Source organism: Chinchilla lanigera, unplaced genomic scaffold, assembly GCF_000276665.1.
Source record: "Chinchilla lanigera isolate Chin_1 unplaced genomic scaffold, ChiLan1.0 scaffold00049, whole genome shotgun sequence".
NCBI classification, from domain to species: Eukaryota; Metazoa; Chordata; class Mammalia; order Rodentia; family Chinchillidae; genus Chinchilla; species Chinchilla lanigera.
Genome location: NW_004955450.1, coordinates 15,720,839 through 15,736,889, shown reverse-complemented (window position 1 = coordinate 15,736,889; position 16,051 = coordinate 15,720,839). Strand labels below are relative to the sequence as shown.

The window sequence follows — 16,051 nt, the reverse complement described above, 5'->3', positions numbered from 1 at the left end:
CAGAACCCGGCCACACTGCCCAGCGAAGGGCGCCATCCAACAGGTGACCGCCCAGGGCCCGCTGGACCCCGAGCCCGACACAGCTCGGTCCCCGCCTCTCCCGGAGCCGCGGGGCGACCCTGCCTCCGCTCACACCTCCCTCTCCCCGGGGCCGCGGGGTGCTCTTCCCACGCCGCGCCTCACCTCGCGTGCTGGCTCATCATGCCCGCGCTGGCCCGGCCGTCGCCCATTCGCCTGGTGTCGTGGTAGCCAGGCCCTTGGGAAGGTGGCCCGTGCCACTCCTTCCTCGGTCCGCTTGTGTCCCGTCCATGGCGATCGACCACGTGTCGTTCTTCAGGGTAGTGCTGCAGGAGAGCAGGGAGACGTCAGCACACCCAGGCTCACGCCGAGGACACACTGGTCTGGTCGCTCCGGTGTTAGGAGCAAAGGACCACTGGCCAGGTAAGGAAGGGTGAGTGCGGACGGCACAGGCCAGGAACTCGGCTCCCAACTGCTCTGCAGGGAGCAGCCACGGAGGCCTCAGAGCAGGGCCCGCGGGAGGTGATGCCCGACCTTCACGCTTAGTCTCCGCCTCCCAGCACCCAGCACCCAGCACGTTTCCGCCCTAAGTATTTCAAACGCTGGATCCATACACAAGAAGATTATATATATTCAAAACCTTAGGACCAATCAGGATGGCACATAGCAGCAACCTGCCAGGACAACAGCAAACAGCACGCACAGTAAGTGTCCTGGCACTACAGGCAGGCGGATCAGGAGGACGAACCCAAAACGGGCAGCGTCTCAATATAAAAAACAAAATGGACTGGGATACAGTTCACTGCAAAGGCCTTCCTGGGTTCAATCCCCAATACCACAGAAAAAAACAAACAAAACAAAACAAAACAAAACCTCTCAAACAAAAACAAGAAAAAAACAAACTCCAGCCATTGTTCTGTGCGGCACGAATGGCGGTGCTTGGGGCGCGCTCCGCCGGCCTCTGGAGAGCAGAGGGGCGTGCACAGGACAAAAGCCACGGCACTAAGAGGACAACACGGAGGCCAAAGGTGCCCACAATGCCACAGCCAGGCGCAGATGTACAGACTGGGGACGCCTCTGCCGAAAGCCCATGTGAAGCAGGGCGCAGGGTCCCCAGCCGCCAGACCCCCGTAACGGGTAGGGAGCCGCGAGCCCCGGGCCCGTCTCGGCCCATGCTGGATGGAGCATGCACAGTGCTCTCTCAGCTAGAAAGCTGAGACGGGACAGTTTCCTGTCCGAACCGCTGCTAGGAAATCCGAGGTACAACACTCCCAAGTACAGCGCAGCCCCCACCAGGACTCCCCTTGTGTGACATGTACAGAAAGGCACTGCTGGTGCTGCTGTTGGCTTGTACACCGGAACTGACCGGGCTCCTATTTTCTGACTCATGTGAACTGCCAGCCTCCCTAGTGCTGGGGTTACGGGCATGTGCCCGCACGCCATGGCCCCATTAGGAAAGGTCATTTACCAAACAATTGTCGAATTACAACAGGAAGGAGGGAAGACGCTTGTAATTCTCTGGCCTAGCGGGAGCCAGCCACAGCCGGCCGGCCGGGTCGGTGCCGCGTGCCGCACGGAGCGGCCGCACAGCCCGCACAGGCCCTCTGGAGCCGCCCCGCGCCGCACTGACCTGGGCTCCGCTTCCCCTGTCTGCGAGGACGCCGCGGTCGCTCTCTCTGCCGTAGCCTGAAGCGTTGCTGCGACCCCCGGGGGGAGCGCCCCTCACGCCGTGCCCCGGGCCGTCCCTGCCGGAGCGCTCGGGCCGCTCCACTCTGAAACACACAGCGCGTGAGCGTGCCGGCCCCGCCCGCGGCAGCCCGCCCCACACCCCGGAGCACCCGCACCTCGAGTCCCGCTTGTCGGCGGCCAGGCTGCCCTCGCCCTTCCAGGAGGCGGGCCTGGACGGCGCAGGCCCGGCCTCGCGGGGGTGTCTCGGGGGCACCAGGTCCGGCCTGTCGTGCAGGATCACGGTCCTCCGCTCCTCCCGCTCGCCCCGCACGTCTCTTCTGTCCGTGTCTCTGAGCTCGCTCCGCGGAGGAGGCTCGTTTCTCCGCGAGTCGCTGAAGTTTTTGGGGTATCGCTCAAAGCCAGGGTCCTCTCTCCGCGCAGTGGGTCGCGCTTTCTTCCCTTCACTTTGACCAACAAAGCGTTCCCGCCTAGGGGTGAGAAACAGCACAGGTCCGAACTCGCCCGGGCCGCGTGCTTCTGACTTGGGTACTGCGGGGTCCGCGGCTCACTGCCCGTGCAGCGCTTGGTCGCGGGGCTTGGCCTTCATTTCACGCTGAGTGCAGTTCCGCACACCTTCTTCCACAGCCCCAGTGCCCTGTCCTGTCCACCTTGTAGCTACATGCTGTTCACACTGCACTGCAATTTTTGCTGACTGCAAAGTACTGTGGCTTTATGTTCTGTTATACACTACAGCACTGCAAGAAACAGTTAGGTAAATAAAAGCAAAGTCATTGCCGGGCGTGGTGGCACACACCTGTAATCCTAGCACTCAGGAGGCTGAGGAAGGAGGATCACTCCGAGTTTGAGACCAGCCTGGGCTACAAAGTGAGCTCAAGGTCAGCCAGAACTGCATAGTGAGACTTTCTCAAGACAAAAAAAAAAGTCATCAAGCTGGAGTTTCCCGTGGCCATTTCTTTGTTCTGAACATTGTAATGTATATGCTATGCACACCTCCTCATTCAGCAATGAGACAGCTCATTGCAATGGGGGAAGTGGCTATATAACCTACAATCACACTTTCCTTTAAAAAGGAATTTAAAGCATGGCCACAGAAAAGGCTACACTCAGGACTTTTTTCAGTGCTGAGCTATATCCCCACCCTCCTCTCGTTTACTGGGACAGGGTCTCACTAGTTGCCCACATGAGGCTCAAAGTTACACCTAATTATTTCCTCCCAACTTAGGCTAAACGTCTGGCATGAAGTTTGGCGTTTTAGCATTAAGGAGAAATAACCTGAAACACTCGAGTTACAACCACCTTTAAGATTTCATGTTTTACTGTTGTCTTTTCTTTCAGTACTGGGGACTGGATGCTGTATCCTTTCTATTCTTTGCTTAGACACAGGGTCTCATTAAGTTCCTAAGTGGCCTGGGCTAGGCTCGATCTTGCCATCTTCCTGCGTCAGCCTCCCAGGTTGCTGGGATTACAGGTGTGTGCTACTATGCCGAGTTTGTTTTACTGTCCGTAACAACTGAAGCACACCCAAAGCCAAGTGCCCACTCAGTGTTCACGGAAGATGATAAAGTCACCCCGTGGCCGGGTTAGCTGACCTGTTTAATATTTTACTCAAGAACCGGAGTTCTCACTACCGAGGCTCACACACTGCCACAGCGACTGCTCACCTTTCGAAAGAGGAGGACGGCACCGCTGAGCTGTCCGGGAACCTGCCCCTCTCCCGGTGATCAAAGTCATTAAATCTGTTCTGTTGCCGAGAGTAGTCAGATCCGTGGCTGAATCGGGCATCTGTATCTAGAGACAACTTTTTATTCTCACTCCAGTAAGGATCATCGCGCCTTAAAGAGAAATTTTTGCTCATTTATGTAAGTTACTTTTACAATAATCGAACAGCACTCACTTGGAATCGTACATACCAAGTGCTAGAACTGTGGACACAAGAGGCTACTGAACTCAAGGTACAACATGCTCGGACAGGGATGCGGGCTAGCGAGAGACTGCTACACCACGCGCGGTCGTATGATGTGAGGGGAATTTAAACAGAAGAGAGAAAGTGAAAAAAACGAACCCCTGCATTCACATCACTATGTGGAGAACATGCGATGGAGACCTGGACACCACCTTCCGACTGGCGGTCCAAAACCGCTTCCGCGCCCTCTCGCTTTGGAGGCTCAGAGAGGCGCGAGTCCTGAGCTCACTACGCCACTCCCCGGCCCCAGGCCCCAGCCGCTTGGATGGCTTACGGAGGACCCTGAAGGAGACGCTCACCCACACGAACGCGCACGCACCAGGACGCACTGCGCTCCCCCAAGCTCTCGACTTCCACTCCTCACACCTCCTCACACCGCCTGCCGTGCTGATACAAGCTGCAGCTGGCCCGAGTCTGAGACCCACTGTGAGAACCTACTATGACTGTGCATTCCAGTCACAAGGGAAACCATTTGGCATTCGGGAAGGAAACTGGGAAAGAAAAGCTGCTCCTGCTGCACCCTGCACAGGGTTCTCCCGGTCCCCTGACCCTGCTGTTGGCCAGGACCTGGACTCCGGGGACAGGAACCTGCACCTGCTCATTCCGGGGACCAGTGCTAAGCCTCGCTGCGAGGGAAGAAGCGGGTGGCTACCTATGGTCTACGTCACGGGGCCGCTTCAGGGAGCTCCTCTTCTCCTGCTCGTAGCGGAGCTGCTGCTGCTGCCTTCGGAGCTCCTCTCGCTCCCGAGCGATCCTCTCCGCTTCCTTCCGCCGCTCCTTCAGACACAGAAGGAAGAGCACCGACCAATACAGAGTGAAGACGAAAGGTAAGCACAGTGCACCCGGCGTTACGCAGTCCTACGCTAAGACGCCGGCACGGGCCAGCAGCAGGCCACAGCGCGCCTGCAGCGAGTGGTTTTCATGTCAGCCATCTAGACTGCAGCTAGATGTGGTTCTGATCACTAAAAAACAGCAGGGGCTGGGTGCTGAAAGCGGCTACGTATTCGGGAAGGTCGGACTGCGTTTCATCATTTCATTCCATGGAAGCATCTGAAGAGAATTAGGAACAGCGTTCTCCATGCCTATCAGGCGTGAGTGCCTTCAACACTGGGCTGCAACTGGGCAGAGAGGCATCGTTTTCTTCCCGCCAGCCTTGGGGATCATCCCCACCACAACTCTTCCCCAGACGGAGCCCGGGGCAGGGCCTGACTGCAACTACTCTGGACTCAGAGTCCTGTGCTCAGACTGTCCGGCTGCTGTGACATCGAGGAGCTGGAGTCACTGCCAATGATCTCCAACGAAGTCACCCACTGCTGGGTGCCTGTGTGACTAGCGTGGGATCGCTTTCAGTGTCTGAGAATCTTTCGGGGACACCTAAAAGCTCATTGGCTGAATTCATTCCACAGAGGCTTTACAATAAGTAAAGCAAGTTTCAGGGCAAAATCACAGGGTTTGGAGGAGGCGAGTTATTGAAGAGGAAAAGATGTTCTGACTGCACCTGTTCAATACGAATGCGTTCCCTCTCCAAGCGTTCGCGTTCCATTCTCTCTCTCTCTAGTTTCTGCCTTTCAATTTCTAGGCGCTCTCTCTCTCTCTGTAAGCGTTCCCGTTCTTCCCGTTCGCGAATTATCCTAAATCGTTCTCGCTCTCGACGCTCTCTTTCTGCAATCTCTCTTCGTCTAACAAAAATCAGTATTTAGAAATACTTAAATTATGCTGGCAGTGTGTGAAAGAGAAGAGCTTTTGAGTTTGAATTATTCCTTGAGGATGGCAATTTTAAACTTCAACTTATTCTCTATAGTTTTAATATACTGGGAAAGAGAATTCAAAATAAAATTTGAAACAATCATTACTGTCACTTTCTATAAGACTCCCAACTGAGCAGCTCAATTTTCAGAGTAGTTGCCTTTAAGATGATTCCTGATTAAACAAACGCCCACTGTAACAGCCCATTAATTAACACTTTAAGAAAAAATATATTCTACATATATGAATTTATAAGCTGTATTTTCTAATCAATTGTTTTGGATAGAAAACTTTCCAGTGTGTAACTTTTTTTATCTCCTTAAATACGGTAACATACTTTGTTCTGAAGGTCTGGGATTCTGACTATAACCGACAAGTATTACAGAGGCTACACATAACAATGCCTTAGAGGGCTCGTTCGGAGCTCCCGGGTTCCTGGTAACGTGTGCTCAAATCACAGGCAGTTCCTACGCTTGTTGCCCTGAATGACCACACCAGGCTCTTCACGGCACTTCTCCTACTTCCTGACCCTCAGGCAGTCAAGACGCTTTTTTGTCCATCAACATCTTCCTCTAGCAGCCCCCCGTGGTTCTCAACACATCCATTTTACTTCCGGGGAAACTGCTGCAGCGTTTTAATTACAGGAATGAGCATGAGGCCCAGGTTGTGGCACAGAAGGCCGGGCGTGGTGGCGCACGCCTGTAATCCCAGCAGGTGGGAGGCTGAGGCAGGCGGATCATTGCGAGCTCCGGGCCAGCCTGGACTGCACAGTGACACCCTGTCTCAAAATAACCTGGGGAAAAAAAAAAAGCTATCCTGGACAACTCAGCAAGACTATCTCCAAAACAAAAAAAAGGTATGTGCATCTCTGAAAAATACAGTTCAAGGCTTTGGGTTCAAAACCAGTCGTAACAACAAGGTGTGAATGTGAAAGCGAGGCTAGTTTGCGTTAAGTACCCTAGCACTTCACAAACCACAGCGTGCTATCAGTATGAGCCCTGGCACCCGACTCACAGTGGGACACACCAGTGTCAGTCTGTACTTACAGCTCCCACGTTCGCAGTGAGTCTAAAGGGCACAAATGCAGAACGACTGCATTAGGTCTTCTTAAGGTAACATCCTGCCCTCACATCCACCTGTGGAGCACGTACTTCGTGACACATTACTTTAGTTCTTGGTGTTAAGAGTTAAGTCATACCGTTTTCTGGGATTTTATTTCAGCAGAGTGAAAAGAGCACTGCAGCTCTCATTTAAAAGGCCAGCAGAAAAAGACAAAACAGAACAAAACACACCAAAAAAACAAGAACAGCAGGCCAAATACAATGGTGCTCGCCCATAGTCCCAGCTACTGGCGAAGCAGAGGCAACAGGATCCCTTAAGCCCCGGAGTGCAGGGTCAGCCTGGACAACACAGCAGGACCCACACTCTGAAATGATACGGGCAGGGCTGGGGATGTGGCTCAGTGGTAGAGCTATTGCCTTGCGTGCACAAGGCCCTGGATTCGATCCCCAGCAACACATACATAAAAATTAAAAATAATAATAATAAATAAATAAATAAGGGGCTGGGGATTTAGCTCAGTGGCACAGCGCCTGCCTGGCAAGTGTGAGGTCGTGAGTTCCATTTCCGGTACCAGAAAAACAAAACAAAACAAAAAATAAATTAATTAACAGATTTTTAAAAAAAGGAAATATAAAATGACACAGGCAGTATCTGAAGCTGTGAGAATCACTGCCGCAGGCTGCGAATTAAATATGAGGTAAGCACAGTGGGGCTTGTCTAAAGGGCGGGTGTGGGTCTTGAGCAGGATTATTTCCTTTGGCTAAAGCTGTATGATGATTACTGACCTAAGCTGCTAAAAACATCTCTCTTTGGTAGAGGTCCCTGAAATTTTCCAAGTGGGCAAGGCGGTTAACATTTAGAAAAATATACTATAAAACATTCACAGCGATGTTTCAAGTGACATTGAAAAATGGATACAGGTGACAGTAAAATGCAACTCATGATGATCAGTTGAGATTCTGTCACTAAAAACAGAACTCTTCTGGGTTTTTGCTTTCTTTTCAGAGAATGCCTGCTTGAGGGTAGAGTTTGGATAAATGAGTCTCACAGCACAAATTTTCCTTCAGTTGGGCACTGATCCGAAGAACAATATATTTTTTGCTAAATTTGTTAAAATTTCTGCATGGTATCTGCATGAACACTGTTGCTTACTTTCAACTAAGAATCAGTTTTTCCTTGACGGTCATGTTTTGATGGCAGCAGCTTTGGAGCAGAGGAAAGAGCATTGGACTTGGAGTCCGAAGACTTGCATCTGAGTTCAACTCTGCCACTCACTGGCCTGTGGCACTGGGACAGACATTTCGCCTCCCTGGGCCTGTATTTTTGTACTGAATACTACACTACAGAGTTGGAGGTAAGAGATGGAAGAGCACTTTGTAAAGACGCAAAGTGCTATGCAAACTGAAAGCATTAGATGGTACCACCTTCTGGAAAGCGGCAGTCCTCTGTGGGAATGCCATTTCTAAAACGCTGGCTGCCACTGTGAAAATGTACCCACACTTAAAGGTAGGCATAAAACAAACGCTTTTCCTACCTCCGAAGTTCCATCGCTCGCCGCAGCCTTTCAAAACGCACTAAATGTTCTCTCAATCTCTGTTCCTTCATCTTTTCAAAAGGCAAGATCTCCTTCCTCCGGTGGTCTTTGTCTCTCTTTCTGTCCAGGCTCGCCCTCTCCTTTTCTTTGCTCCTTGCATGAACCTACGGGAAGGAAGGGAAGACAAGCAGGAGCAAATTCTGAGTTTCCTTTTCAAGTTTAGCAGTCATTTAAGAAGTTCAAGTAACACGCTGCACCCTTTTCTCCTTTTCTTGTGGTACCAAGAATCGAACTCACAACCTCGCCCTTGCTAGGCAGGCGCCTGTGCCACTGAGCTGTATCCCCGGCCCCCTGCATCCTTTCTCTCATTCCCCAGCAGGGAAGATGTTTACACAGAGACGTCTCTTGCAAACAGCTGAGACCTTGCTTAACACCTTCAAGACTCACCTTCTCATGTCTTCCTCTTCTTGACGGCCTGCAGTGGTCTCCCTTAGTTTGGTCTAATATTACCATATGTCCTGGACTCTTCGAACCTACAAGAGAGAAAGAGAGAGAGACAGAAAATACACACGTATGTAAAAACACCGAATCTCATCCATTCACAAACAAGTAACAGGAAATTAAAAATAAATCTCCTTATTCTGAGTTCCAATGAGTTCAATCTGCTAACGTAAATACTTTCAATGACCACCAGAAGACCCTAACTCAGGTCGACAAATCGTGACGGTCTTGGGTCAGCTCGCCCTTCTCCCAGACCCCGGCCTGCGCACACCGGTCTCTCAAGAGCAGAGTGGAGGAGATTTCGAGGTCCTCTCCGCCTCTCTGCCGCGCACACGCCGAGTCTGGACAGTCATGGGGTTCACAGCCCAGGGCGCCCCACCAATACAGAAAGGACCTTGCTGAGTGCATCAGAAACAGGGGAGAGGGGGGATGTGAGAAGACTCAGCATACTTATTCGTTTCTTTTCTTCACTTTTTTTAGTCAGGTCCAGAGTCTGGCTGCTTGCTCCGTTGTCATTCTTCTCTTCTTTACCTTCCATTTTCTTACTATCCTTGCTTTCTTTCTTCTCAGACTTTTCGGATAATCTTTTCTCTTCTTTCTTGACAGACATCTGTATTCTGACCATATCAGCCCAGACAAGAAAACAGATTGAGAACCACTTCAGGAGGGCTCCAGAAAGTCTTAGCTGCTTCTTTTAAAGAAATTCTTCTTGCAACACCCCCGAAATTAAAATACTTACTTGCTGCTTCTATCGCTCATATTTTTTTTATCTCCAGAACTTCTTGAACTACTCTTTTCATCGTTTTCTTTCTTCATTTCTTTCTTAGAAGGATCACCTTTCACCTGAGGTTTAAACCAGAAAAAAAAAACCTATAAATTTTAAAGTTATGTTTTTTATGATTATTAAAAGCAGGGCCAGGCGTGGTGGCGCACGCCTGTAATCCCAGCACTCGGGAGGCTGAGGCAGGAGCACCATTGTGAGTTTGAGAACAACCTGGGCTACAAAGTGAGCTCAAAGCCAGCCTGAACTGCACAGCGAGACCCTGTCTCAGTAAGACCAAAAAAATAAAAATATTAAGAAAATAAGTGGGTTGATAGCAATAAATTTGGTAGAGATAAAAAAGTAGGGAAATAAATTTTAAAAATTAACACATAAAAATCACTTAGTTCTCCTTCCTGCCAGTGCTCTTTCAGTTGAGGATACAGGTTAAAACATCTTCCATCCAAACTGGCTGGGGCAGGAGGATTTCAGGTTTGGGAAATTCCAGACTCTACCAGAAGGGAACTCTTAATTTGAAAATGTAAATTCAAAATGCTTCAAAGTTCAAAACTTTCTGAACACTACTGACACTCAAGAAGTTTCAGATTTTAGTTGGGCATGGTGGCACACACCTATAATCTCATCACCTGGGAGGCTGACGCAGGAGGATCACCAAGAATTTGAGGATAGCCTGGGCTCCTCAATGTCTGTCAATAAAAACTCCATGGTAAGACTATGTCTCATAAAAGTAGTTCCAGATTTTGGCCCGTTGTAGTGGTGCACGCCTAAAATCGTAGCACCTGGGAGGCTAAGGCAGGCAGACTGATGGGAGTTCAAGGCCAGCCTGGACTACACAGTGAGTCCAAGGCCAGTCTGAACTGCACAGTGAGACCCTGACTCCAAAATACTAAAAAAGCTTCTCGTTTTAGACTACCAGACTAGGGACGCTCAACCTTTATCAGTCATCACATGAAGCTCCCGTTACATGCTGTTAAGGAAGCTTACTTTCTCCACGGAGATCAGCTGTCCATGCAGCTCAGTGCGGTGAAGATGCGCAATGCACCTGGACACCTCTGTGCTTGAAGACATGGTGACGATGCCGTAGCATTTCGCCCCAGGACTTCGGGCGTTTGTGACCACCTTTGCACTTAGCACCTATGAAAAGAGCAGGCACTTGAGGAAATCTCCAGTGTTACAGCTGCACACTTTGCAAACAGATAAAACTTTACAACTGATGCTATTCAAAAACAAGACACAAGATATTCATGCAGGATCAATTCCAGGTATGTTACTTTGTTTCATATTCTTTCTTTCTTTCTTTTTTTTTTTTTTTTGGTATGGGGAATCGAACTCAGGACCTTGTACTTGCCAAGCAGGCACTGTGCCACTGAGCGACATTCCCGGCCCGTTTCGTATTCTTGTAACCATCATTTGCCTGGCCAATGTGAATCACCTAAGTACTCAGGGTAGCAATCTAACATATCAAAAACCAATTTAGGCTGGTGCCTATAATCCCAGCACTTGGGAGGCTGAGGCAGGAGGACTGTTGTTTTAGGCCAGCATGGGATACATAGTGAGTTCCAGGCCAGCTTGAACTACAACAGGAGAACCTGTCACAGAAGAAACACACACACACACACACACACACACACACACACACACACACTGAAAAGCACACCACCGAACTTAAAAGACAACACTTTCCATCTAATGCTTTCAAATTTTTTTTATCACTATAAAAGTAACAAAGATTTTCAGTTCTATAGGGCGATGGTTAGGGAGCAGGGATGCATGAGAAAGAAGAGTAAGCAGAGCCCAGTGCAGGGCACAGACAGACCCCGGGGAGGGACAGCAAGGAGCCCTAGGGGTTTTACTGGCAGTGTGTGTGGCGAGCAATGACCAGGTTCCATCTCAGCTCAGGGAGAGGCTGATCTGACACACGGCAATTCAAGTTTCCAGCCTGACATCACGTTACCAAGTGCATGGCACCTTTCTACAGCTTTAGGCCCAATAAATACCAAAGTTAAACGTATTTTCTAGGGGGCTGGAGAGACAGCTCAGAGGCACAGCGCCTGCCTGGCAAGTATGAGGTCGTGAGTTCAACTCCCGGTCAAAAAAGAAAAAAAGTTGCTCTAATATTTTTTTTAACTATTAAAAATAGAATAAAAAAGGATATATTCCCAGGTGTGGTGGTACATGCCTATAATCCCAGCACTCAGGAGGCTGAGGCAGGAGGAGCATTGCAAGTTCGAATTCGAGGCCAGCCTGGGTTATAAAGTGAGTTCAAGACTAGCCTGAACTGTATAATGAGACCCTGTCTCAAAAAGCCAAAAAAAAAAAAAAAAAAAACACCTCAAAAAGCCAAAAAAGGATATACTACAGCTGATTATGGGACTAAAACTCTCCGTGTTCCATATCTGACACAGTTTATCAGAGTGCTGGGTGTGGTGGTGCACACCTGTCATCCCAGCACTCAGGAGGCTGAGACAAGAGGATCGCTGCAAGTTCAAGGCCAGCCTGAGCTATGAAATGAGCTCAAGGCCACCCTGAACTGCAGTGAGATCTTGCCTCATAAAAAAAAAAAAAAAAATTTACAAAAGCTTATACTGAAATATTAATTCATTTAGTTTTTCATACCTATCATATTAAGCACAAATTATTTAGAGTCCTAGAAACACAGACCAACTTGCAGTCCAATGCAACAATTCACTGAATACTCTTCTTCTTCCTCCTCCTCTTTTAGGTCCCTCCTTAAATGCCAGAGAAATCTTTCCTGATAAGTGAGCTGTAGTAAAGCCTTTTCTCTCGTAACACCTGACATTTTTTCTTCATAGCATTCAGGATTAATTTATGATTAAATACACACAAACACACACACACCCCATCTTAACACTTTTCTCCATCAGTGGAATGGAATCTCTCTAACAAGGATCAGTTGTTTCCCAACTTGCATTTCCTATTGCCTAAACTTAGCCTACTTGTATTTTAAGGTACAAAAATGTGTCAAACCCCAGCTAGCTACTAGGAAAAAAAAAAAAAAAAGCAAAACATTGAAACTACATCTTTGGCTAGCAGGGGTTTCAGTGTGGAGTGCAAAGACCCCCAGGACCCAGAATGAGAGGAAGTGTGAAGCACCGTTCAGCCTTAGCCCTAACCCTAAGCTACCGCTCCCTAGGAGCTCAGCAATTATCCCTCCTGACACTCCCAACAGACGCAGGAAGTCAGTCTACTTCCACAGTGCTGTTCTGAACATAATCTACTTCAAACGCAGACATGAGAAAGATGCGTACAAAAGTGCAAAGAATATACCTTCCCATATTTGCCGAAGAGGTTCTTCAAGTCAGCAGCTTTGGTGTTAGAAGACAGCCCGCTCACCCAGATGTTCTTAGTGGAGCCTCCACTGCTACCACTGGCGCTGCTTGTGCTTCCTGGAACACACGGAGTATCAGAAGGTTCAATACCTTAACCAAAAAGTTTTCTGTGAAATTATGAAGACAGTGTTCTTTTTTTTTTTTGGTTTTTTTCTCCGGTACCGGGAACCAAACTCACGACCTTGCGCTTGCCAGGCAGGCGCTTTTGCCGCTGAGCTAAATCCCCAGCCCCGAAGACAGTGTTCTTTCAAACTACAAAATCCTTTCAGTTTTGATAACATGACCTTACTATATTCGAAATGTTATGAATGTGCTATTAAAATCAAACAGAAATATACAATGTGACTATTGAGGAAATAAACGTGTTTATATACTTCCAACTGCATAAGTTGTGAGATGGTGCTTTTCTATTCTTAAGGACGTTCATCAAATGACCTGTTTTATCAGACACAATGTTAACTCGAATTCTGTGTATTTTTTTTGTATTTCCAGTACAATTTGCACCCAGGTACTTATCTAATTACAGAAAAGAAAAACAATATTGAATGATAGTAAATAAGTGTTATTTAACCAAGAGTACTAAATTTAAATGATTAAATTTTATAAGCTTTCTGTATCTTACTCTTAACCCAAACTGTACGGAATGTGAGTATTACCACTGTCAGTTGCAACATCAAGTCACTATAATCTCCAACTACTAACACAGGAACAAACATACTAAAACTAGAAAGGGCAGCTACAACTCTCCTCAGCAGGACCGGAACGGTGTGTTTCCCTACTGCAGTCTCAGTGCGTGTACAAGATGAAACTCCATCACTCACGGCATGGGATAACCAGACTTTCCCATAGCAAACATGATCAAATACTGCCATCTTAAAACATACAAAAATGTAGAATAATTTTCCTATACAAGATAACCATCAACTCAAAATTAGGAAGTCAAAGCATAAAGTAAATTCTTAAGCATTAAAATATTGTTTATTGTGTTTATTAACAGAATAAGCTCAAGGATGAAGAGAGTAAACCAAATGACAGAGACTGCTTTTTCTTTTTAACATTAGCCCCACAAATGTACACAAGTACTACTAGAAGATGTTCTAGACAGCATGGGTCAGGGCAGCAAAGGAGGTTAGACTACAACTGAACATGTTTCTGAAATTATAATGTAAGAAAAACGAAGTATCTACCAATATGTGATAAACTGCTTAGTACACAATAAATTTCTCTAGCAAATGCGTTTTTAACACATTCACACCAGTTTACAAAGCAAAGGGTAACGATTTAATCAGAGTGTGCTGCAATCTAACTTCACAGTACACAGAGACCATCCATCATTTTCAGTCTGTAAAACTTTTAGGACCACAGGGTCAGAGGGGATCAGGCAACTCTTCTAGTAACAACAGGCAACATAATCACTGAAACAAACAGGAAAAACATCAAAAAAAAAACCCATCCCTTACCTTTGTCATCTTTAGACGATGTCTTGCTGTCTTTAGATTCCTTTGAAGAGCTAAAGAGAGAGGCAAATCACCAGAAGAAAATTGAAAACAAAAAAACAAAAACACAAGCAGCTCCACAGTGACTATACTGCAAAGTAGCACTATTGATACAAATGAACGATTCCAAAAGCCCAGGTTAGGGTATTTGACCAAGTGACCCCTTAGGGTTCTTGCACTGATATTTTCCCAAGATGCCTGAAGATCTAGATTTTTCTGACAATTCTATTCAGTGGATAAATGGCCATCTTCTCCAGATTTCAGGACTGGGACTTGCTTCATTTTGTGTTCTTAGAACCGACAGTTGTTCATTAACCATCATCACAAGGATTTTTAAAAATAAAACACAAAAAAAATTGTCAATTGGGAAAAAAAAAACCAAAAACAACCAAAAAAACCAAATATATGCTGACAATTTTGACAAAGCAATCAGGAGGACACACTGCATATTATGAAGATCTTGAATTTTTTAAAAAGTAACTTATGACGGTCAAAAATATTATAGGCAGGAACATAAGAACTAATTACTGTACACGGTCTTGAAGCCACCCCCTTAATGCAGAGCGATCTTATTGAATGCTGGAATTCAGTATCGTAAAGAACTGACATAGAAAAACAAACCTCTTTGCTTGACCAGAGGCCCCAGTAGACGAGGGCCCTTTCTTCAAAGAATCCTTCTCTTTGTCTCCAGATTCTGCTTTCCTAGAACCTTCTCTGGCTTCCTTCTCGACAGGGTCGCCCTTCACGCAGTCTTCCTTCTTACCATCTCTATGGTTCACATTCATCTCATAGTCCTTGGCTTCCTTCTCCGGGCTCTGTGCAACGGCGTCCTGCTCATCTTTTGGCTTACTTGCTTCAGAATCTGTAATTTTCACATTTTTACCTGTTTCTAGGAGGTCATCACCATCAAAATCCAGAGTGATGGCGTCTTCAGCCTGGATTGTGACCGAGATGTTGTCATCCTCAGCTTCTTTCACAGTCGCATTAGCTTCCATCTCTTCGGGAGCTGTGTGACCAGCTTCAGCTAGGTTCCCTTCTGAAGGAAGAGGTTTAGATACTTCTTGTGTACCATCACCAGAACCTGCTATATCTAAGAGGATTTAACAGGAATAAATATGGCAAAACAAGAAGTTTAAACAATTTCATACTCATAACCTAGAATAGGACCTAGAAAATAGAAAGCCAGTTATTAGCACTGATGGAAGGTTAGGGGAAACACAAGGGCATTGACTACCGTAAACAATCCTTTACCCGGGATCGCTTATTCTTCATGGGAAATGATCCCTACACACAAACATCACACAACAATAGTGAGCACGCAGGTCCATCCCGGAGATTGCCGCTCTTCAGTTCTGGTTATGAGTGAGTGGTGGGTGGATGATTTTGATCCTCCCAGGGATGCAGATTTGTTGTGCAACGTTTTCATGGTCCCGGGTTTAACCCTTGTGACCTTCAGAGCTCCCACAGTGACTTCCTGCAAGATCAGCAGCTGAGGCTATCGTTGGTCTTCAGTTTCCGGGGACCCGTGACTTTCACTCTTCTACTCCAGGGAAGTCCACAGCGGCACAGAAAACCGCTACCACAGGCACTGGAGATGCTCCTGCTCCACAGCGTCCCTGAAATCGGTCACTCCAGTCTTCGTCCTGTCCAGTCAGCCTGCAATCATCGTTTCCCAAGTTGCTTTGCATTTCCATGAATTGAGAGGCCTCTCGGGCCTGTGAGACGCGCAGTCAGCAGCTTCACAGCACTCAGCACGGGGTCTGGGCTTGTCCTCTGCCTTGGTCAGAAACCTGCTTCATGTCCTTTCCAGTCCCAGGTGGGATTCTGTGACTTCTGTCCAAGAACTCAACCTCACACTGATTGCGTGTGTTGCTACTGGTGTCCTTGTGACTGCTGGTTGGGACAGCGCTC

At 47.6% G+C, this 16,051-nt stretch overlaps 1 protein-coding gene across 1 annotated transcript in view; it reads right to left on the bottom strand.

Moving 5' to 3' along the window:
• Sltm (SAFB-like, transcription modulator) overlaps positions 1 to 16,051 on the bottom strand; it is a gene marked incomplete at its 5' end in the record, with an annotated part of 56,652 nt that overhangs the window by 11,234 nt on the left and 29,367 nt on the right. Inside the window, 14 exon segments of the mRNA XM_013518874.1 lie at positions 184 to 344; positions 1,649 to 1,790; positions 1,863 to 2,174; positions 3,369 to 3,539; positions 4,323 to 4,447; positions 5,169 to 5,349; positions 8,013 to 8,176; positions 8,460 to 8,545; positions 8,964 to 9,130; positions 9,253 to 9,356; positions 10,279 to 10,428; positions 12,583 to 12,701; positions 14,105 to 14,154; positions 14,762 to 15,230. Coding sequence (XP_013374328.1) covers positions 184 to 344; positions 1,649 to 1,790; positions 1,863 to 2,174; positions 3,369 to 3,539; positions 4,323 to 4,447; positions 5,169 to 5,349; positions 8,013 to 8,176; positions 8,460 to 8,545; positions 8,964 to 9,130; positions 9,253 to 9,356; positions 10,279 to 10,428; positions 12,583 to 12,701; positions 14,105 to 14,154; positions 14,762 to 15,230 — 2,401 coding nt within the window.